This window comes from Salminus brasiliensis, chromosome 8 (genome assembly GCF_030463535.1).
Source record: "Salminus brasiliensis chromosome 8, fSalBra1.hap2, whole genome shotgun sequence".
In the NCBI taxonomy this organism is placed as follows: Eukaryota; Metazoa; Chordata; class Actinopteri; order Characiformes; family Bryconidae; genus Salminus; species Salminus brasiliensis.
The window spans coordinates 42,062,507-42,086,354 of NC_132885.1; the positions used below are offsets into that span (position 1 = coordinate 42,062,507).

General features: G+C 47.4%; 2 protein-coding genes across 2 annotated transcripts in view; one reads left to right on the forward strand and one right to left on the reverse strand.

The window, feature by feature from the left end:
- The window catches only part of rpl31 (ribosomal protein L31), a 177,071-nt gene that overhangs the window by 18,516 nt on the left and 134,707 nt on the right, over positions 1 to 23,848 (forward strand). The window lies entirely within an intron of this gene.
- Positions 3,592 to 22,957, reverse strand: htr2aa (5-hydroxytryptamine (serotonin) receptor 2A, genome duplicate a). The gene is made up of 3 exons (XM_072685293.1): positions 21,036 to 22,957; positions 9,698 to 9,892; positions 3,592 to 5,420 (listed from the first exon to the last, which is right to left on the reverse strand). Exons 1-3 carry the CDS (start codon positions 21,466 to 21,468, stop codon positions 4,627 to 4,629), a joined length of 1,422 nt encoding a protein of 473 aa, XP_072541394.1. The 5' UTR covers positions 21,469 to 22,957; the 3' UTR covers positions 3,592 to 4,626.

Sequence of the window (23,848 nt, forward strand, 5' to 3'; positions counted from 1 at the left end):
TTAATTAGGATTACAGATGTGAGCTGACATATGTGAATAATTTAGTTACACCTTAACGGGTGGGATTGGGGGTGGTGAGGTTGGGGCGGTGGGGTTGGGGCGGTGGGGTTGGGACACCCCCAGTAAAACACACGTCAGTCGTGCCAAGCGCAGTTCACGCTCTCGCTCTTTCCAGCAGCCGTGCCGGCTGGCATTTCACGCAGAGAGTTCAAAGAGGCGGGTTTGAGACGGCCTGCCACATCTACATATCACACGCCAGCACGCGCCGCTTTATTAGGCGTCCTGTCGCATCTGCATATCACATGCAAACACACGCCTCGGGGTGGGGGGGTTACAGCGAAAAATTAACATCACGCCCCCTCCTCAGTGGTACTGGCTCAGCTCGGTCATCCCACTGTGGGCTGGAACCCTGCTGCTACACTCCTGCACACCCTCCCAGTCCACATCTTTCCTCTGACTGACTGGAAGCTGGTGGTCTACCTTCAGGGTGAGGGGGGCAGGTGGTCTATCTTGAGGGTGAGGATGAAGCTGGTGGTCTAATTTCAGGGTGATGGGAGAGCTGGTGGTCAACCCTCAGAGTGAGGCGGAAGCTGGTGGTCTATCTTCAGGGTGAGGGGGAAGCTGGTGGTCTATCCTGAGGGTGAGGGAGAGATGGTGGTCTATCTTCAGGGTGAGGGGGAGATGGTGGTCTATCTTCAGGGTGAGGGGGAGATGGTGGTCTATCTTCAGGGTGAGGGGGAGATGGTGGTCTATCTTCAGGGTGAGAGGGAGATGGTGGTCTATCTTGAGGGTAAGGGGGAGATGGTGGTCTATCTTGAGGGTGAGGGTGAAGCTGGTGGTCTATCTTCAGGGTGAGAGTGAAGCTGGTGGTCTGTCTTCAGGGTGGGGGCGGGGGGTAAATGAATTTGTTGTTTGCTCTGTGTTGGAGCAGCTTATGAGGCCGAACTGTAGCAGAGCTTTTCTTAATTGATTTATTTCATTAATATGTTTGAGTGTGTGTGTGTGTGTGTGTGAGTATGTGAGCTGATAATGTAGCAAAGCATCGACTTCACAGTTCTCCAGTATGAGGCTGAACTAAATCTTCTTAAAGCTCTTTAATGTGAAGGAGGGTAAAAAAGGAGCGCCTCGCCCACGTCGGCCCATTTCCCAGCAGAGACGGCTGCAGCGGCCTGATTAGCCAAACGCACAGGTGCCAGTCACTTAATGAGAGCCGACGTTCCTGCTCCCACACACACACACACACACACACACAAACACACACACACACACAACACTTCATTCCAAAGGCTGTGTGGGACTGATGTGAGGAGCTTGTTATCTTTCAGGTTGGTCGATTGTGTTCACACTTATTAGCCTCCTCAGATAGCATCACACAGCTGCTTCCTTCCCCACCCCTCTTGGTGGAGGGCGTAACTGAGGCTGTGTTCAGGTGGTGTCGCTTTTATCGGGAAAACGAGTTTCCCACCAGGAAGCACCACATTTACACTGTCTGTCGGACGCTGAAGTCGAACACATGGGAACTGTCGATGCAGCATGATTGGCCGAGTTGTGACGTAAGCGATATTTCTGACATGGCCGAACAGTTCATTAATGGAAAAGTTTCAATAATAATAATAATGTTCAGTTTGTTACAATAATTCTAATAGTAACATCATTTTAAACATTGGCAATAATATATACATATATTTAAAAATCTACATAAAAGAGTTTGACAGCCTCTTTTTGTGTGACTTCCCACACTAAACTCACGAACGTGACCGTTAGCACAGTTAGCTTAACAATTAATAAATAATAATAATAAAATAATATAAATAAATAAGTAATAATAATATTAATAAATAAATCAATAATAATATTAATAACAGTAACAATAAACATATTAATATAAATAACAATCATATTAATATCTAGAATACTCATATTAATAACAACAACAATAATAATAAACATTAATGTCAATAATAATAATATATTATATGAATAATATTATTGGTATTATTATTATTATTAATAATAATAATAATAAGCATATAAATAACAATAATATATCAATATTATTTTTATTAATCCAAAGAACATGACTGAAACAATGACAATGAACTGTCTCTAAACTTTCTACTAGATTTTGGAGAAGCAGCATTGCTGTGAGGATTTGATTGCATTCAGCAACAAAAGCGTTACTCATCCCATCCAAAAGTACTGGATGGAGCTCCACCATCATTCCAGAGAACTGACTCCAGATCTAGAACACACTCAGAGCAAAATGCTGTTATATATTTTAGTGCATTTCTGACTGGAATACTTACACACACATACACACACACACACACACACGTTTTAACTACCTTGAGTCAAAGGTGACTGGTTTTCCGTCTGTAAACAGATTTATGAGTGTCACCATAACAACAACACAGCAGGTTATTCTGAGATCAGAAATAGCCTGAACCTGATGCTCCACAATCAGTAGTGAACGTTCTCAGAGAGCTCGTGCTGCCGTCTCTCCAACCTCTGAGAACAAACGAGTGCTCAGAGACGCCAGCCTGTCTGCATCCTTATTTTCAGAGGATTCTTAATAACCAGGAGCTCCGTAGGACTGAAAGTGAGGACTGGATCTTGCTGTCAGTTCTTTGGTGAGATCTGCTCGGTTGATGCTTTGAGATGCCCTCATCAGATTCAGACCCCTGACTCTGGCCTACAAAGTCAAGACTGGACCAGCCAGCCCCTCCGCACTTGATGGCGATGGTCAAAAGCTGATCTGCACCAAGAGCCCTTCCAGCTTCAAGTACGACTCGGCTCGACCCGCCATCCTTTAAGATCCACGGAAGACGAGCGTCCAGACTTTTTACTGTCCTGCACCGAAGTGGTGGAGCGAACTTCCCCTGGGTGTCTGAATAGCAGAGTCCAACGCTCGCTGTCTTCAAACCCAGACTGAAGACCCTCCTCTTCTAAGAGTACTCAGGTTAAGAGAAGAGTACTATGGTCTCCATACTGACTTGTGTTTAGTAGAGTCTAAGATTAGAGGAGCTTTAATTTTTTGTCTATTTAAACTAGCTGAGGTTCTTCTTGAGTAGATAGCGAAGTCGCTCTGGAGAAGAGCATCTGCTAAATACCGTATATGTAGATGTAAATGTAAGTTACCTACCGTCTCTTTCTAAACTGCCGCCAATGCAGAATCAAGGCCCATTTCTTCTTCTTTTTTGAATCAAAGCTATACCCTACGCTGTAGCCTGACGAGCACTTTGCCGGAAAACGGACGCCTCACGACGTCACAGGCCGCAACAACTGGGATTGGTCCGCTCGGTAGCATCGCATTTCCACTTTTGTTGCCACGTTTACATTCAGTTGATTCGGATGAATAATCAAGCCGTTTCTCTCGGTTGCCGGACACCCTCCTCCTGCCGCTTCACCCTCCTCCTGCCGCTTCACCCTCCTCCTGCCTCGGTTCAGTCGCCGCTCGCCTCTCCTTGGGTGTCTTCTCTCTTTCGCAGACGACATTTTAGTAAACAACAACTCCGACAAAACCCGGTACATCACAGCATACTCAAGGTCCCTAGGAATATTAAGACCACGGAAAAAAATCTTCGGTCTTTGGAAACTTTATTGAGGAAAATCGTGAAAACCGTCGCACGTTTAGAGAGGGTGACCCTTAGATCGGACCTTATAAACTTTATCAGTCTGAACATTTAAAACTATTGTTCTCTGGGGGGAATCTTCACTGCAGCGTAATGTGGCGCCGACCAGACGTCCTTCTCTAGCAGTAATGATAACCCAAACGCTGATGATCACGAAGAACCTGATTGCGGCATGACTGGTATAAAAACATCATCACATCATAATTCACATTTCAAACAACATCCACAACATTTCATGTTCACCTGCAGGTAGACGACGACACTGACTTACTGAGGTAAGGTGTTCCTAAAGAACCTCCATTTGCAATTTGCAAGGTAATAAATCCATGTTTGTTCCTATGCGAGGTCTGGAAATGGACTGGACTGTAGGCGTGGCTGAGCAGACGTCTGTCACGTTGGCAACCACTTTCACAAAACCAGTAGATCATAGTCACCAAACACTTTAAAAACACTACATACCGTTTGACTACAGCTTTGATCAGCTCATAGTCTTGAGCCTGACATTATGAAGAAGAGCGACTATGAAATACCATCAAATACAGCGACTCGTACAAAATACATACATCTTGACTCGTACAAAATACAAAACCCATTTGCTTCACAGACCGAACACAATTTATGTACATGCTTGAATCTGGTTTCCATTTTTCCATTTTTCCCATGGCTGGTTTGATCTGTCATACTTGACTGGAATCCTTGCTCTGTCTCAGATTTCTCAGATTTTGGCTTCTACCTTGGGATATTCCAGAGATGCTCTGAATTTGACCTTGCATGATAAACCTCCAAAGTCCCTGACATCTGAAGCAGGCAGCGTTGGAGTTTGGACCTGATTACAGCGGCTTGGCCCAACAAACATAGTTCATTTTTTTTTTTTTTTTTTTTTTTCGTTTGTGGCCTCAGAAGATCCAGCTCCATCTGTAAGGTAACAAAAACGAAGGGCCCAGCATTGAACCTTGGGCACACCCTTTTTAGGTTCAGCAGGTTCGAGTTTCAGTTACACACAGGTCACATTTTCCTCCATGCCTTTTTGACACAGCTGAGTTTTTTTACTTGAAAGGGGCGGAGAGAAGTCCCCGTTTCCCAAACTTCCAGCAAGTGGCAGGTGTGTAGACTGGTAGGCTAACGGTGGGATAGTGTTGACCAGGATGAGCTGCAATGGTTTCTTCTCCTCGTGATACTGACATCGAACATACCTAGCAAAGGCAGAGCGGAAGGTCTTGTTGAAGAGTGTGTAGACCAGTGGGTTCACAGCTGATGACAGGTAGCCTACCCACACAAAGACGTTGAGCAACCCGCCCATGACATCATCGTGGCAAGTAGCGGGCTGGCAGACCACCGCCAGAACGTTCGTGACAAAAAATGGGCACCACATGACCACGAAGAGGAAGAAAACCACACCCAGGACTTTGGAGGCCTTGCGCTCGTTGCCGAGCGACTGCGCAGTGCGGCGGCCAAACGGTGAGGACGAGACCCCGGCCTCACGACTTAGGGAGCGGCGCAGGAAGGACTTCTTCTCGGACGGAGAGAAGGCCGGGCCGGGCAGGAAACTGAGGGTCAAACCAGTGCTCCAACGGGGCCGTGGCACCAGCTGTTCCAGACAAAGGGTAGCCTCGCTCTGGAGGGCACTGATGGTCAGGAAGTAGGTCACCACCATGATGGTCAGCGGCACGAAGAAGGCCACAAACGAGCCGATCAGCACAAAGGAGTTATCTGTCAAGAAGCAGCTGCCATCCTTGAAGACTTTGGTGTGGTCACGGAGGCCCAGAACTGGAATGGGCATTGAGATGCCTGCCAAAGACGCAAGAAAAGAAAAGCTTTTAGATTTTTGATGTAAATTCAGTTCTATTTTATTTCTGTGGTATTGTCTATAATATCAGCTCGTCTAGAAATGTGAGACATTTCCAGGACAAAGTTATTAAGAACATGAGAGGAACCGCTGAGATGAAGAAAGGCTTCTCTCAGGAGTGGGATGTGGAACAGACTGTTGACCTACGTTGGACTAAAGTCAGGTCAGAGTGGGACAGACTGGGACAGAGTGGAACAAGAGATGGGACAGTAGGTGGAACAGGGTGGGACAGAATGTGGGCCAATGGTGGACATGGGTGGCACAGGAGGTGGAGTAAGAGGTAGGAAATGTGGGCCAACGGGTGTGTCAGGGTGGGCCAGGAGGTGGGAAAAGTGGGACAAGAGGTGGAACAGGAGGTGGGAAGGGTGGGCCAAGAGGTGGAACAGGAGGTTGGACAAGAGGTGGGCCAGGAGGTGGGAAGGGTGGGCCAGAAGGTGGAACAGGAGGTTGGACAAGAGGTGGGCCAGGAGGTGGGAAGTGTGGCCCAGGAGGTGGGAAGGGGGGGCCAGGAGGTGGAGTATGAGGTAGGAAATGTGGGACAAGAGGTGGGAAATGTGGGCCAACAGGTGTGTCAGGCTGGGCCAGGAGGTGGAACAGGGGGTTGGAGAAGAGGTGGGCCAGGAGGTATTCCAGAAGATCTTAGGAGTGGGATAAGAGGTTGAATAGCAAGTGGAACAATATGGGGGTCAGGAGTTGGAAAGGAGGGTGGGAAAGGTGGGACAAGAGGTGGGACAGGAGGTGGGAAGAGTGGGAAAGTACTTCGGGCAACTGGTTGTGTCAGGGTGGGCCAGGAGGTGGGATGGGAATGGGATGGACTGAGCAACCAAAATAAGCAGGTTGAGCAGACAGTGTCATTAGTGGTCAGAATAAACAGGATCATTTTTTATTTCAGAAGAAACAATGAATGAACAGGTGTTCCAATACTTTTGCCCTAATAGTGTGTGTGTATACAGCAGCAGATTAATTGAGCAGTGCTGTAACTCAGGGAAGATATTGGTGGCCATGGCTACTGCGGCATGAAAATTTCATACTGCAGTATTTCATCAACAGTCCTGTGTGTGTGTGTGTGTGTGTGTACGTGTGTGTGTGTGTGTGTGTGTACGTGTGTGTGTGTGTGATTCTAAGTATATATAATTAAGGAGCTAACCTGAAGCCTGTGCCCATCACAAATGGCTTATTTGGGCTGAAATGAGTTTGGCACAGAAATGGGAAAATCACTCTCTGATAGACGCAGATGTTTTCTAAAACACACACGTGTGCCCCCCCTACCCCCCACCACACACACACACACACACACACACACACTGTCCACCATTGAGCTAACTCTGTGTGTTAGCTCACTACGTGCATGGATGTGGTATCCAAAGTTTTTGTGTTATAACAGACCTGGAACTACTAGACGTGAGAATGGGTTGGAGTTGAGGTTAAAGTGTAGAGGGTTCGCTTTATTTTTGGGTGAACAGCAAACAATGATAAATACCCATCAGCGCCCCCAGCGCCCCCAGCGCCCCCAGCGCTAACCTTAATCATCCAGAACTTCTCAAATGACCCCTTTTCCTGACACTCGTACAGAAGGCAGCACAAATCTGTAATGTACCCCATTACCCCGCGGCGCAGTACTGTGAGAATACCAAACATCCGAGAGGGAATCGGCCCTCTTGTAAACTCGATGGGATGCTCAATGGGACGTTATTGGTGGAGTGATTTATGGGGAGCGTTCCTGCTCAAGGACAAGCCTCCTCACCCTCTGCCGTCCTCTCGCTGAGGGAGGGGGGAGAAATCAGTGTTTTATGGCCCACTCTGCTGCTCTGTTTACACTAAACGAAGCCTTTCGCCATCAGCAAGCGCAGCATTAGCGTAGGGTGCGTTAATGCCTGATTCTGACCCCCAGCCGTCGCTCACCGGAGCCCGATATTGCTCAAGGACGAACTTTCAGCAGAATCGCCATGGCGATAAGAGATCTCCATGGTGACGATAAATCCCTGCACATCAAGGTTGATCTTTAGGGGTTTTGGTCGGTGGGGGAGGCGCTGTGCCTCAGGATGAGGCTTGCGATCAGTGGACAGTGGGGGTCCAGATCAGAGGCATCGTGTCGACTCAAGCTGAGGGGGGCATGTACCCCCCCCCCCCCCACCTCCTCCTCCCACTCCTCCATCAAAGTTCATAGATTTGTTGATTTCATCATGGATAAAGTAACTGGCCTCAAAGACCTCACAATCCACTCCTGTTCCTCACATAGCCTGAGTTTAGGCCAGTTTATTAGAAACACCTGCCTTGTCTCTGTATGGATTGGCCATTTTATCAGAAACACCAATCAAATTGGTTCCCCTTGTTGGTAAATAGTTAGCTCATCTGCCCAATTGTTCTGCCCCCATCCTACCCTGTCCATCAGTGGGAAGGTACCACACCACTGTCCTTTCTGCACACTTACACTGACTGGCCACTTTATCAGAAACACATCCCATATAGGTCCACCTTGCTACTGCATAGTTAGAGACGGTGGCCTATCTGTTGATACACAGTATAGCGTTAGCCATCTTCTAGCCCTTCATCAGTGGTCAGTGTTTCTAATAAACTGGCCTCTCAGCTTGTATGGACAAAAGTATTGGGACACCTGATCATTCACTGTTTCTTTTGAAATCAAGGGTATTAAAGAGCTCATCCTGCTTTTGTTGGAGTAACTGTCTCTACTGTCCAGAGAAGAAGACTTTCTACTAGATTCTGGAGGAACATTGCTGTGAGGATTTGATTGCATTGCACTGCATTGACTGCAACGAGAGCTAGAGTTAGTGAGGTCAGGATGTTGGTCACCTCATCATCCCCAACTGATCCCAAAAGTACTGGATGAAGCTCCTCCACCACCATCATTGCAGAGAACACAGTTCTTCCACTGCTCCACAGCTCCTCAATGCTGGGGGCTTTATACCCCTCTAGCCCACACCTGGCATTATTAGGCAGCATGGAGCCAATAGGGTCATGATGTTGATCTGCTCCAGAGAGTCCTGTTCTACTGGCAGTACTTCTCTACAGGGGTGTCCACAAACATTTTCTAAATTACAAATTTAACAGAATCTAAGAGTAGCCTGTTAGCAATCACTGGGTTTGTCCACCAGCCTTCTACTGAAGCTCCAGTTTTCCAGCAGCACTTTATTATTAATAATCTGATCTGCTGCTGCAACATTTTAAACGGCGTCAAATACAACTCTTGGATCATCCAGCAAAGACGACAGCCTGCGCCGAGCGCTGAGATCAGCTAATCCTGCTGAAGAGAGAGAAAGAGAGAGCGGTGGCTCTCCTTCAGCAGCTGATTGGTTTAATGAACAGATGGAGATTAGTTTGCTTCAACATGTGGGATCAGTTTCTGCTTTTATTACATGAAGAACTTCATCTTAACACCAGCAGCTATCAGAGGGCTAACTCTGTCATGTGTGGCAGTTAGCATGTTGCTAATGGTTCAGAGTTCAAAGGTTAAATGTGTAATAAAGCTACAGTCCTCAATGACTGTCTGACGTCATTAGCTCTGTGCTAACTTACCTCTTCAGGCTCCGCCCACTAATGTGTTCTTCCATTGCTGCTGTTGCTAGGTTAAGCTTTGCAGGACACTGATAAAATCCCATTCAGCCCTAATGAGAGTCTCTCTCTCTCTCTCTCTCTCTCTCTCTCTCTCTCTCTCTCGGCCCCTGTTCATTAACGGTTCAGTAATGCCCTCTTGCCGGGAGCTCATTGGCCAAATCAGCTGGACATTGGCGAGGCTGTCGTTTATGCAGTTTCTAACGGTTACCTGCTCTCGCGTACGACATCCTGGTATTCTCCGCTCAGAATGAAAGCACATTCCCGAAATTACACCTTCCCATGAGCCTCTTCCCAATATTCCCAATTCCCGACTGCAGTCTGACGCCAGTGCTGAACTTAGAGGTGAATCACAGTGGCCACTTTATTAGAAACACCTGCCCTGTGATTATTATTATTAAGCCTCATTCTGGACTCAAATCTGGAATTCTGGACTTCTGGACACAGATGCTGCCAGTTAAGTCACCTCTTTTTATCACCTCGCCATTTTATCAGAAACACCCACCACAGAGGTGGGCTTTGTAGCTGTGTGCAGTGAGTACAGCCACACTGTAGGTGGAACTGTTCACCTACACGCAGGGGCTCACTGGCCATTTTATCAGAAACCCCCCTCCTCCTTACTCAGAGAGGTCAAGTGACACTGACTGACCAGCGGAGATGGTCCAGACGGCGGTGATCTTGGCACGGGCGCGGGAGCGGGAGCGGCTGTGGTGGAAAGGGTTACGGATGGCCACATAGCGGTCCAGAGAGATGGCACACAGGTGCATGATGGACGCTGTGGACAGCAGGACGTCCAGATAGATCCACACCGGGCACAGGATGGCAGGGAGTGGCCACGAGTAACCTGTGACACACACATACACACAGGATATACAGTATATGATATACAGTATATGGTGAGGATTCATTACTCTTGTGCCTCCAATCACTGGCCACTTTATTAGAAACCCCAATCATGTGCCTCCAATCACTGGCCACTTTATTAGAAACCCCAATCATGTGACTCCAATCACTGGCCACTTTATTAGAAACGCCAATCATGTGCCTCCAATCACTGGCCACTTTATTAGAAACCCCAATCATGTGCCTCCAATCACTGACCACTTTATTAGAAACACTTATTCTTGTGCTTTCACTCCCTGGCCACTTTATCAGAAACATGATTAGCAATGTAGGCTAACTCCATTCAGCACTTTGTGGAGTGTTTATGTGAGGGCCGGTTAAGGCCGAGAAAAGCTGGTTAAAGCTCAGGTTCACTCAGGCAGAAAATAACTGTTCTCCAGAAACGGCTGTCCTTTTACACGGAGACAACGGTGGAGAACGAGGGAGCGGGGACGAGGCAGAGGAAGAGGAAGAGGGTGAGAGGTGAAGTGGGAATAGAATAAAACAGAAAGAAGAATAGAGGAAGATCAGAAGGGGAACGATGACCATGAGAATCGGTTTTATGAAGAGGAAGAGAAGCGTGAGGAGGACAGAACAGATGAGGGAGCAGAGAGACGGAGAGAGAGAGAGAGAGAGAGAGAGAGAGAGAGAGAGAGAGAGAGAGAGAGCAGAGAAAGAGAGAAAGAGAGAGAGCAGAGAGAGCAGAGAGAGAGAAGAGAGAGATAGAGAGAAAGAGAGAGAGCAGAGAAAGAGAGAGAGAAAGAGAGAGATAGAGAGAAAGAGAGAGAGAAAGAGAGAGAGCAGAGAGAGAGAGAGAGCAGAGAGAGAGAAAGAGAGAGAGCAGAGAGAGAGAGAGAGAGAGAAAGAGAGAGGGAGCAGAGAGAAAGAGAGAGCAGAGAGAGAGAGAGAGAGAGAAGAGAGGAGAGAGAAGAAGGAGCAGAGAGAAAGAGAGAGAGCAGAGAGAGAGAAAGAGAGAGAGAGAGAGAAAGAGAGAGCAGAGAGAGAGAGAGAGAGAAAGAGAGAGGGAGCAGAGAGAGCAGAGAGAGAGAGAGAGAGCAGAGAGAGAGAGAGAGCAGAGAGAGAGAGAGAGAGAGCGAGAGCAGAGAGAGAGAGAGAGCAGAGAGAGAGAGAGAGAGAGCGAGAGGAATACACAACCGTCAACACAACTGCAGGGCGAGAACAATTATCTCTCCTGTGAGTGGGTTCATCTCTGTGTGTGTATATGTATTTATTAACAAGTGGGGACCAAATGTCCCAGGATGATGAATACAGTGGGGCCTTGTGAGGACCACAGCTGCTCCCCATGAATTTCTACTTTCATTGGAAAATTCAGAAAAGGCCAAAAGTCTGGAAGTGCTGGGTAATTGATCACAGGGGTTGTTGGTTCAATACCCCTAGAGTGTATTGCTATTGTACAGCTTGGGTATGGCTAGAGGTCCAGCATTTCTGGCTAGAGTGCTGAGTTACTTATTCCAGAGATGTGTGTGTAATACCCAGGTTTGGTTGGAGTGCTGAGTTATTGATCACAGGGTTGTGGGTTCAATACCGGCTAGAGTGTTTAGATCTTGTACAGCCTGGTATGGCTAGAGTGCCAAACCTTGTATCGTGACTATACGTGTAATTGGAGGAATAGTGTTTAAAGCTTAGGGTTGGTTTAGATGTAGCGTAGCAGCATTTAGCTAGAAAGCAACAGAAATAGAAACAGCACCCTGTTTTGCACTGTATGAGTTGTGGTCAGTGCTTGCGCTGGTGTTTACAGGAACATGCTGAAGAAAATCAATCTTGGAGAGACTAAGAGATAGAGAGACAGAGAGCACTCCAGCCACAACAAACCTCCTCAGCGTCTGCTAAGAGACCGGTTCAATATTTCTCAACCTTCCGGAGGGTCCTCTTCCCCACTTCTGGTGCCTTTTCCTCCCTCTTTTGCGCTCCGAATCTCACATCACACAGACTGCCTGGTGTAATTGACTCTTCAGCCCAGCCGGTCGTCTGCTCTCGCTTTTAAGAGCTGTTTTCCCTCTCATCAAACACACGGGTTTGGAGCCCCACACATGAATAATTAAGCGATTAAGTCGAATCCCCCTCGAAACGCACACCCTCACGCTGGGCCAGGCTGCTGTCTCACAGGGAGTTGGATGCAGTGCCTAAAGCTGGCTTAGCATGGTGAAACGTTCATGCAGCTACACTATACGGACAAAAGTATTGGGACACCTGCTGATTCAGTGTTTCTTCTGAAATCAAGGGTATTAAAAAGTTAAAGAGTTTCTCCTGCTTTTGTTGGAGTAACTGTCTCTAGACTTTCTACTAGATTTTGGAGAAGGAGCATTGCTGTGAGGATTTGATTGCATTCAGCAATCAGTGAGGTCAGGACATTGGATGATGATCATCACCCCAGTATTCCATCATTCCGGAGATCTCGTTCCCACACCTTACTAAGTTGTGGCCATGACTTCATTTTAAGTGTGTGATGTCATCAGCAGGGCTTCCTACTATTTACTGTTTAGCGAGATCCCTGCTCCATGTAGCCCAAGCAGACCACACGCTGTCCTGAGGGCAGCAGGTCTCTGCTGGCAGTTCCAAAAATATACACAGAAAGGCAAACATATAGCGCCCCCTGACTACATGCTGCCCTGAGGGCAAAACACCTTTAATAAATACATAAATACAGATATTGATCAACTAAATATTGATAAAGAATCATCAAATCATCAAAAATCATGTTCCTTTATGAAGCCTTATGAAAACTGGTTCTTCTATGGCGTCTCTCAAATAACAGTTTATTTTTAGCAGAGTTGGCAAAATGTCCTGAAAATGTACGAAAACACACACACACACACACACACACACACACACACACACACACAGTATACCTCCTTCACACCTCAACACTCTGTCACTCACTTTTCCTCAACACACACGCACACTTAATGTCACCCACACAAACACAAACAGACAGAGAGACTTAGAGCCAAACACACACACACACACACACACACACACACACACACAAATCTCTTTTCACTCGTTATCTTCCTCTCTTTGTTGTGCAGCTTATCAGAGGGATGCATCCCAGATAAGCCCGGAAATCAGAGCAGCTCTTTGTGTCCAACACTGCTGATACGAGCTCAGCTCCTCGAATCGCACACTCACATGAGCAGGGCTTTAATCAGGCATGAAATTCAGTCTGAACTCCAACTGTAACCCAACAAATTCAGTCTGAACTCCGACTGTAACCCAACAAATTCAGTCTGAACTCCGACTGTAACCCAACAAATTCTGCCTGAACTCCGACTGTAACCCAACAAATTCAGTCTGAACTCCGACTGTAACCCAACAAATTCAGTCTGAACTCCGACTGTAACCCAACAAATTCTGCCTGAACTCCGACTGTAACCCAACAAATTCAGTCTGAACTCCGACTGTAACCCAACAAATTCAGTCTGAACTCCGACTGTAACCCAACAAATTCTGCCTGAACTCCGACTGTAACCCAACAAATTCTGCCTGAACTCCGACTGTAACCCAACAAATTCAGTCTGAACCACGACTGTAACCCAACAAATTCAGTCTGAACCCGACTGTAACCCAACAAATTCTGCCTGAACTCCGACTGTAACCCAACAAATTCTGCCTCAACTCCGACTGTAACCCAACAAATTCTGCCTGAACTCCGACTGTAACCCAACAAATTCTGCCTGAACCCCGACTGTAACCCAACAAATTCTGCCTGAACTCCGACTGTAACCCAATAAATTCAGTCTGAACCCGACTGTAACCCAATAAATTCAGTCTGACTCCGACAACACATCTATACTATATGTAATATACATATATAATACATTTTAATACACCCTTTTTAATTAGGTGCACATGAGCCTAACAGTAACTGACCTCGCTGTTGCTCTCATATGTAAACCCATCAAATCCTCACAGCTATGTTCCATCATCTAGTGTAAAGAGAGCATTTCCTCTTGGTTGTCTCTGGTTCTTCTTATGGCTTCATCTAATACAACTGAACTAGAGGCGGAGTAGTAAAGCAATTAATACTTTATCAATGAGCGCCAGGGAGTGTGTGTGTGTGTGTGTGTGTGTGTTTATGAATGTCTGAACATGCTAATATCACTACGTGTGTGTGTGTGTGTGTGTGTTTGTGTGTGTGTGTGAGTGTGTGTGAGTGTTTACAAGAGAAGCGATGAAGGACGGTCAGGACGGGCTGACAGGCCCTAACAGAAAGTCAGACAGTGTGTCTAATTATGGAGGCTCATCAGCACCGGCACCGGGGACCCGTTAATTACTTTACTGTTTAATTTCCCACCTTTAGCGCTCAAATCCACACACACACACACACACACACACACACACACACACACTCAAGCCCCTCACTCTAATCTCACTCTGCCACTCTTCCTCAAAATCCAGGTCAGCCAGAGTACCCAATGAACAAAAAAGAGCCGGGAAACAGCACCTGCCTGACGGACTGCTCAGTGCCGGGTGCATGGCAGGTACATTAGGTAATGCACATTAGGCACATTCCCAGGGATCCCTGAGGCAGCTAGCGCCTCCAAGCATCCAGGAGAGCATGGCAGGAAGCAGCTCTCACCTACAGATAGATGCCTAAAGCCCGCGGTCAGCAGGAACGGTGGCAGTGCTTGTCCTCAGACAGAGAAAACCTTGGGTCTAGTTACTACTGACCTTTGTTGGTGCTGCCCAAGAGATGCTGGTGCCCTGTGCTTTTTCAGGAAGGGGCTCATGGCACAGTCACCTCCTAACCCACCCAATCTGTCAGCACTGATGATGATGATGAGAAGGTGGTCTACCAGGGGCTGCAAACATACAAACAGTATACCTGATACTGCAGTGGGGGGACTGGGCATGTGCATCTCACTGGAATCGCAGTACAGCATAGCATCTGTTCTATCCAAGAGGGGATGTTAGGGTGGGCAACCGTGGCCATGCTCCAGGACTGTAATTGGACCACAGTTTTGTGGCTACTATCTTACCTTTCTGGCAAGGTGTGCTCCCCAGAACCAGGCTTTTGTGCCAGGTCTATTGATATATTGGCTGGCTGCTCATTGCCTGCATTCAAACCTGAATCTCCCAGTGGCAGGACGAAACCCAGTTTGAGATCCAAGCCTCACCTGTGCTCAGGTAAGGTAAGGTAAGGACGGGTGTCCCGTTATATTTGGCGTAAAGCTAAATAAGAACATCAGACCAGCAGTGAAGCATGGTGGTGTTAGTGTGATGCTATGGTGTGTTGCTGTGCTGTTTCCTTGCCAGGAGGACTTGCCATAATTGACAGAACCATAAATTCTGCTCTCCACCAGAATGTCCAGTCATCAAGCTCGAACACAGTTGGGTTATGCAGCAAGGTCCATCTCCGAACGGCTTAAAAGAAACAGCAGTGGCCTTCTGAGATGCTGTGGCAGTATTTTAAATAGCAAATCATGTTTGAAAATCCTCCACTGTGGCTGAATTACAGCAATTCTGCAGAGAAGAGTGGGCCAGAATTCCTCCACAGTGATATGAAGGACTGATATCCAGTAACAGGACGTGTTTGGTTGTGGTTGTTGGTGCCAGCAGTGGCACGGCCAGTTATTAAGCACCTTTAGTAGATTCCTCCACATCTGTTCTCTGATCTTTCCTGACCTTATCTCCCGCTTTACTGAGCATCTCCAAAGCCAACAGACTAATTATCACCAGATTATCCACAATTAGCCCTCTCGCTCCGTCTTTTTCAGCCTTGCTCGCCCTCCGGAAACAGTTGAGAACAGTCCAGGCTGAACCCAGACCGAAAGCTAACATGTCAAACTGTCTCTGAGAGCTGAAGAGTTGGTTCATTAGAGCCAATGGAGTCTAGGTTCGTAGGTGAGAGCCCATTATGGAGAATCTATTCATCAGCTGGTTCTTCGGCACCTGCACAGAGTAGAGCTCACCGGATGAACACCCTTATCCTCAGTCGATGTTATTGCACCTTTTTACCCCAAGCTATGTCACTTCCCTTCTCTAGCATCATCACGCGCCATAGCAACCAGAAGACAACATGTTCTCGTAAAGTGGCCGTAGAAATGAGAAACATTTATCTGCAGACCTCGGGAGCCAGCAGCGGCCGTTTCATTTTACATGCTGAAAGTCAGGATTCATTTGTTTCTGTTCATCAAAGTGTGTTTCTGACGAGGAAGTGACTTCTTAAAGCCAGAAGACTGTGAGCTCATCACTATTAACCTCCAATAAGCGTTAAGGCACTGCCCCTGGACCAGTGGCTCCAGGTGTAGCATCCTGCATTGGTCCACAGAGTAATTTTTTCTTATTCTCGAGACTGATTCCTTTAAAAAACACACACATGCGACTCTTTTAGGCCGTGTGTGTGCATGTGTGTGTGAGACTGGTGGGAAGGGGGCAAAATTATATTTCTTAGAAATTCCCCTCGTCCCCCTACATCAGCAACGCCCCTGCACACCGCTATTCTCGCCAGACTCAATCATCTCCACTCTCAGGTTTTCATGTGAGCCAGCTCTGAAAGTGAGTCACTGAGAGTTAATCTGGAATTCTTCCTGGAACTCCAGGAGCGCTCGTTTGAACTCGATAGGTTTCAAAGGTTCATTCGGGAAAGGGAGCGGCGCTTCTTGCTTCGGCTCCTTGATTAAAAATGGCCTGCGGAACCTTTGAGGCCGTGATGCCATCATTGAGTGACCTGACATAGCAGCGATGCCTAATTTGTTGATGAATCAATCTTCTGAAATGATTCCCTGAACGAACTGAATTGGTTACGACACAGACGGCATTTACGAGTTTAAGGTGCAAACGGCAGATGGGCTACCTAACTGGTGAGACTCGGGGGGTCTGGTTTGGTTTGTCAGTTTGCCAAAGAGTGTAATAGAGAAAGTCTGACTCACTTACTTCCTCTGTAACTTTACGTGGTCTGACAGACACTCGGTGGCTGAGCTGCTCTCTGTGAGCTGTTCCTCCTAAACTCTTCCACTGTTCAATAATAACACCACTCACAGCTGATGGAGGAAGATCTAGGAGGGAGGAAATTTCACCAGCTGACTTGTAGTTGTTGGTGCAGCGGTGTCTCCTATTACATACAGAACCACGCTGGAGTTCAGTGAGCTCTTCAGAACCTCCCGTTCTTTCACTGATGTGTGGAAGAAAGGCCGACTGCAGGGCTAAGGGCTGGATTTTATACACCTGTGGCTGAACAGGACGGAATCAGACACCTGAATTCAGTGATTAATAGGTGTGTCCAGATATTCATACTCAGAGAAGGTCACAGGTTTTCTCAAGGGCCCAACGGTGGCAGCTCAGCAGCCGTAGCTACTGAACCCACAACCCCAGGCTTAATAACCCGAGGCTCTACCCATGGCCAGGACCATTGCAGGCCTATTCTTTTCTTTCTCCGTTCTTTAGTAATGGTTCTATAGAGATCCATCTAAAATGGCTTAAAGAGTTTGGAACTGACTCCTAACCGTTCCATACAGGACAATAAAGGTGATCTATAAATCAGTGAATCGCGTGATTGCATGTTCGACTTATTAAACAGATTCGGCTCAGAAAACGTCATCAGAAAAATGCCCATGAGCTCCAAGTCTGAAAAAAGACAAAATCATTCAATAAGGATTTTCCATTAGCGCTACTTTCCACCATCATATTTCTTTTGTCCTTTTGTGTCTGACAGTTAAAGGGATGTATTTAATAAGCTGGCTGACATTTTACTGCCAAACACACACACACACTCACACACATTCACATTATGATGTTAATGAGGTTGCAGCTCTAAGGTGAGGATGTATATAGAAACAATCTGACATCCAAAGAATGATATTCCTGAGAGAGGCATCCGAGAGAGAGAGAGAGAGAGAGAGAGAGAGAGAGAGGGAGAGAGAGACTGATGGACAAATAGAAGCATGGCTAGAAGGGCAGATGGATGGATGGCTCGTTAAGTGCACACTCACACACTGAGATACACAGATGGGTTCCAATAAAAAGAGGCAGCCTTTAAGAAAAGGCAGGCAGGCATGTGGAGACGATGAGAGATGAGACGAGGTTCTCTCTGGAAACAAGAAAAAGAAAAATGCTAGCATGGACAGTTGGAGACAGCAGGGGGCACTGACACAAACAGAATCGGCGAGTGAGTTCCTTACATACACACAAACACACACACACTGTGTGAACACACTCGCCACACTGAGTAATGTGAGGTATTTAGTCTACACATCCTGTAGAACAAAGGTTCCTCGGGCCAGGTCAGCGTCCTAACCTGAGGACTCACAGGTAACTGTCAATCAGGTGTGAGGGGTCTCAGGGTTGAGCAGGACCATCTCTGAACTTCTGAACTTTGCAGGAAACTGAACAGAACCTTTAGGACTGGAATAGTAGAACCCTACACTCCTCTCAGCACTGCAGCGAGAATGGGTCAGAATGGTCAGATGACTTCATGGTGACTCCCTGAAAGTTCCAAAAGTGCCCTGGATGATAGTGACACTCTTTTGGGTGTTCTGTAGAACCAATCCAAAAAGAACCATCTACAAGAACTCTTCCAGCCATTAAGGCATCCTAGTCATGGTTCCATATAGAATCATTTCCTTTGCTACAGAACTACTGAAGAACCCTTTTTTAAGACTGTGCCCAGAATCGAGACAGGAGATGCTTCTGGTCCAGGTAGACAAAAGTGCTGATAAATATAAGCAGCATTTTCTTGGCAAATCTGAGAGCGATTCGTGACTTTACCTCTCCTCAATGTGGAGAGGAGACGTGTGTGCTGGGCTTCTTCGCTCTGGAGAAACATCTGAGCAGCAGGAGAGCTAAGCTCTCTAAAAGTCTACTTTGTCTTTTCATCTGATCTCATGGTTGTCTAGGAGATCAGATCATTAAGGACAAATATTTTCAGAGAGAAAGAGAGAGGTAAACAACCTGTGGCAGAACTCTCAAGGATACGTCTTCAGTACCTTTAGTTAACGGTGCAAATATGCCTCTTTCTCCTGAGAGAGAAACGGTAGATATTTCCAGCTGACTGTAGAATTATATTCTTTGTAACTTGGGGAACAAAAATGTGCCTGTAGAGTAGCTGAGATTCCAGCCCATGCTGACATAACTTTACCTCCAAACACCTTCTATACTTTTGATATCACATTCCCTCCACACCCCTTAGGCTTACCTTAAAATGCCAGAACATGACCAGAACCTTGCCTGTAAACACTGCAACTATATCTCCAAACAGCTGCTTTACCTTCAGACAGCACACCTTCACCTCAACCATGACCACCAATACTGCAACTTAATAAACTACAGATTAATCACCAATCACCAAGGCTCACCACCAAACACTATGACCTGAATTCCAAACACCATGGCTTTCTCCTAAAAACCTCCAGACATTATGGCCTCACCACCAAACACTATGACCTCCATCCTAAAGACACTGACTAAACACTAAACCCACAAAACAACAGACCAATCATCTATAACGATAAACCTCACCAGCGGTCAACACTCCAGCCAGGCGAACCCAAACAAATCATCCTGCTAGAGCGATCCAGACGAGCTGCGGTGAAAGTTGTCAAACATTTACTGACACCAACTGTAAAAATGTTAGATAGCAGACATTTGCTTCACACACGGGACTAATAAAACAGAGCTGTCTTCATCACATCTGGAATTCTCCCTTTCTATGAAGCGGCAGCAACTGAATCTAAATGAAACCCAGTGATTTTACAGAACCACACAGAAGACCACAAGCACATCATACTGAACCAGGGAGTGGAGGCACGAGGTAGGGGTTTCTAATAAAGTGGCCAGTGAGAAAGCACAAGGTTAGTGTTTCTAATAAAGTGGCCAGTGAGTGGAGGCACAAGGTAGGGGTTTCTAATGAAGTGGCCAGTGAGTGGAGGCACAAGGTAGGGGTTTCTAATAAAGTGGCCAGTGAGTGAAAGCACAAGGTAGGGGTTTCTAATAAAGTGGCCAGTGAGTGGAAGCACAAGGTAGGGGTTTCTAATAAAGTGGCCAGTGAGTGGAAGCACAAGGTAGGGGTTTCTAATAAAGTGGCCAGTGAGTGGAAGCACAAGGTAGGGGTTTCTAATAAAGTGGCCAGTGAGTGGAAGCACAAGGTAGGGGTTTCTAATAAAGTGGCCCGTGAGTGGAAACACAAGGTAGGTGTTTCTAATAAAGTGGCCAGTGAGTGGAGGCACGAGGTAGGGGTTTCTAATAAAGTGGCCAGTGAGTGGAAGCTCAAGGTAGGTGTTTCTAATAAAGTGGCCAGTGAGTGGAAGCACCAGGTAGGGGTTTCTAATAAAGTGGCCAGTGAGTGGAAGCACGAGGTAGGTGTTTCTAATAAAGTGGCCAGTGAGTGGAAACACAAGGTAGGTGTTTCTAATAAAGTGGCCAGTGAGTGGAAGCACAAGGTAGGTGTTTCTAATAAAGTGGCCAGTGAGTGGAAGCACGAGGTAGGGGTTTCTAATAAAGTGGCCAGTGAGTGGAAGCACGAGGTAGGGGTTTCTAATAAAGTGGCCAGTGAGTGGAAGCACGAGGTAGGGGTTTCTAATAAAGTGGCCAGTAGTGGAAGCACAAGGTAGGGGTTTCTAATAAAGTGGATAAAGGATAAAGGTGCACGTATTTGTCACTGTACAGTGTACAGCGAAATGTGTCCTCCGCATTTAACCCATCTGGTAGTGAACACACACTCACACACACACACACACACACACACACATGTGTTAGGGGCAGTGAGTACACACACACACACACACCCAGAGCGGGGGGCAGCCAACTCCAGCGCCCAGGCAGCAGAGAGGGTAAAGTGCCTTGCTCAAGGGCCCAACAGTGGCAGCTTGCCGAGCCCGGGAATCGAACCCACAACCCTTATCGATATCCTGGCGCTCTAACCGCTGAGCCGCCAGTGAGTGGAAGCACAAGGTAGGGGTTTCTAATAAAGTGGCCAGTGAGTGGAAGCACAAGGTAGGGGTTTCTAATAAAGTGGCCAGTGAGTGGAAGCACAGGGTAGGGGTTTCTAATAAAGTGGCCAGTGAGAATAGGTGCTAAACGTTGGCCAGTAAGTGTACAAAATAGCACTTCACAACAATGATGGTCAAAATTCACTACATTCAACATACCGTACAAGATTGTCACCATAGAGACAGGCATGACCAGGAGGCCCAGCAGCATGTCCGCTACAGCCAGCGACATGAGGAAGTAGTTGGTGGCGTTCTGCAGCTTCCTCTCCAGGCTGACTGCCATGATGACCAGGATGTTCCCAGTGACAGTGAGCACCACCACGGCCAGAATCAGAAGTGCCGCCCAGTTCTTCTGCCCGACTTCCGCCACCTGACCCACGCACCGTCCGGCCACCCTTCCGGAACCTGCATCAGTGCTGGCTGACAGGTTGCCAAACGGTGACGGTTCCGAGCTAATCCCACTTTGGTTGCAACCAAGTGACCCGTTGTGGACTACGGTGCCCAGAGTCGACTCCAGATCAAAGGGTATGAGCGCCATGGAGGAGGAGATGGTCTCCAAGACAAGCTCGGAGGCATTCCTATACAAGCTCATGGTCCCAGCTGGTGGTCTCACCCCCTTTAGAGCCCCCGCAGGTGTGTTACCTGATGGAGACGGACAGCCCGTCAGGGCGCAGTGTCCGTCTCAGCAATCCTGCAAGTTCCAGCATGGTCCTCTTCCACTCGCTCCTCCACAACAACTACGTACAGCGTTCCTGGAAACCACACAGCTGGAGCACGTGCTCGCTCTCCAACACACTCACACACAGAGAGAGAGAGATGCTGCCCTCGTTATGCAGGTATTCCCGAGAAAGCTGCGCGAAAGGATGAAAGAGTGCGATAGAATTTGCTTTCCTCTTGGTTGGGAGAGTGCGAGAAGGTGGAAGTGGAGTTTAGTATTTCTCCCTCTCTTTCTGGTCCTCTCAGGGGTTCCATCTCAGAGCGCGTCTGCTCTTCTGCAAGCCTTTGATCACTCTGCCTAATCCAGCCGTGCTGAGGGAGAGAGAGCGAGAGGCGGAGGGAGGAGAGAGAGACAGAGAGAGAGAGAGAGAGAGAGAGAGTCAGGCAAGGAGTTGGAGCTCCTCAGGTGTCCACTGGTTCCCTTGCACCTGAGTTGAAGATTGCAAAGATGAAATAATGGGGTCAGGAGTGACACACCCCCTCCCACACACACTAGCATGTATGAGTGTTTATGTGTGTGTGTGTGTGTGTGTGTGTGTGTGTGTTTGTATGTGTGCCGTTTCCATGGGTCTTCTGTATCTATGTAAATGCTGCTGTGCTCCACCCATCAATGACCTTAAAGGGGAATTCCACCAGTTTTTGTCCAGATCCCTGAATGATCTGAAGAGTTTGGATCTAAACACGCTCGTTCCGGGTGGTTTTGCCCGAATCGCTCATCACAGCAGCGCTGATAGGAACCACACTCAATGCCTCCTGAGATGTTCTCACTCTTAAGCTTTGTTCCGAAACTTGACCGGTTTGCCTCGAGAGTTCGGAGCGTTTGACGGAGACCCAAGTGTGGTCCAGAGGACTGATCCCTGGTCCTTCGGAATATGGTCCAGGGTTGTCCTTCACGCAAGTCCTTGTGTGGTTCACAGCATATTTGAAAGCTATCTGATTGGTTCATTTTCTCATGTTACTTCTTGTTTCTTGTTCTAGGTTTCTGGACAAGAACCTGACACACCTCCAGTAAGCACTTATCACTTTTGCGTATTGTGTAGAACTTGCAATCGATCCGGTGTAAAAACAATCCTCCACGAGAACTGATCCAAAGTTCAGGCTCAGCACCTCGGTGCAAGTGTGAGAGCAACCCCGGACAATGGGTTCACCCTTAGGGTAGAACCATGGTGAGACCTCTTCTCCTTCTAGACCTTCTTTGGTGCTCCCAAATTGTCAGTTTTCTGGCACTGCTCCTGAGTGATCCAACAGATCCTATTATCAGGAAATTGCGAGTTCCAGTCCAAATGATGCCACAGCCACCCGTCAGTGTCAGGGAGTCCAAGAGAGCATAACTGTTCTCGATCTCTCTGGGAGGGTAGGATGGTCCTCCCTCACCCCTTCGTCACTCAGCATCAGAAGACCAGTCAGCTGTAGCAGAGTGCAGAGCAATCGTCATGAGCAAAGGACGCGATTGGACTGATATCCAAAAGAGCATGATGATGATAGGGTACCCGTCGAATGATGGTAGCATCTTGGAAACCGCCAACTTTGTGGGATGCCGGCGTAGTGAGGGTGTACTGGGAATGGACTTCTCACACAACGAGAGGGTCCCTACAGCGTAACAGCGGTGCCCCACAGGCCAGTGATGCCAGAGAAGGATGACGACTTGTGACGCAAGTGGTACAGAGCAGTCGACGCTCCACCTCTATAACGACCACCTTCCATCACCCTAATACAGTCAGTCCATCCGAGCCAGGGGTGGTTATTCCCACTATTAGGTAGGTGGTCCTAATGTTCTGATAAGTCTGAAGGTTAACTCTTAACCTTGAGGAGAGGCAGGTGAACGTCCCCAAGACTCCGACATGCTGAGGATTTCATCATCCTGGGGGGATTTGGACCCTACAGAGGGACAAATACACACACTTACACACACTTGGGTTCTGTTTACTGACCAATGACCAGCAATTCAATACATATTGATGAACACACACACACACACACACACACTCTCTCTCTTTCACAGCAACAGAGACAGTTGGAGGAAACTTACTGTGAAGGCGTCTTCACTGTCGGATCTGCAGATTAAGCCTTTCTGATGAACCACACACACACACACACACACACACACACACGTGCAGTAGAGTACTCACCACGCTCACCTCTCACACACCCCAGCACTGCTCTCTCTCTCTCTCTCTCTCTCTAAAAGAAATTTAAAGCGATAGTAAATCACATTTCCCCCCAAACCCTGCAAACACACTGCCATCAGCTCCTGC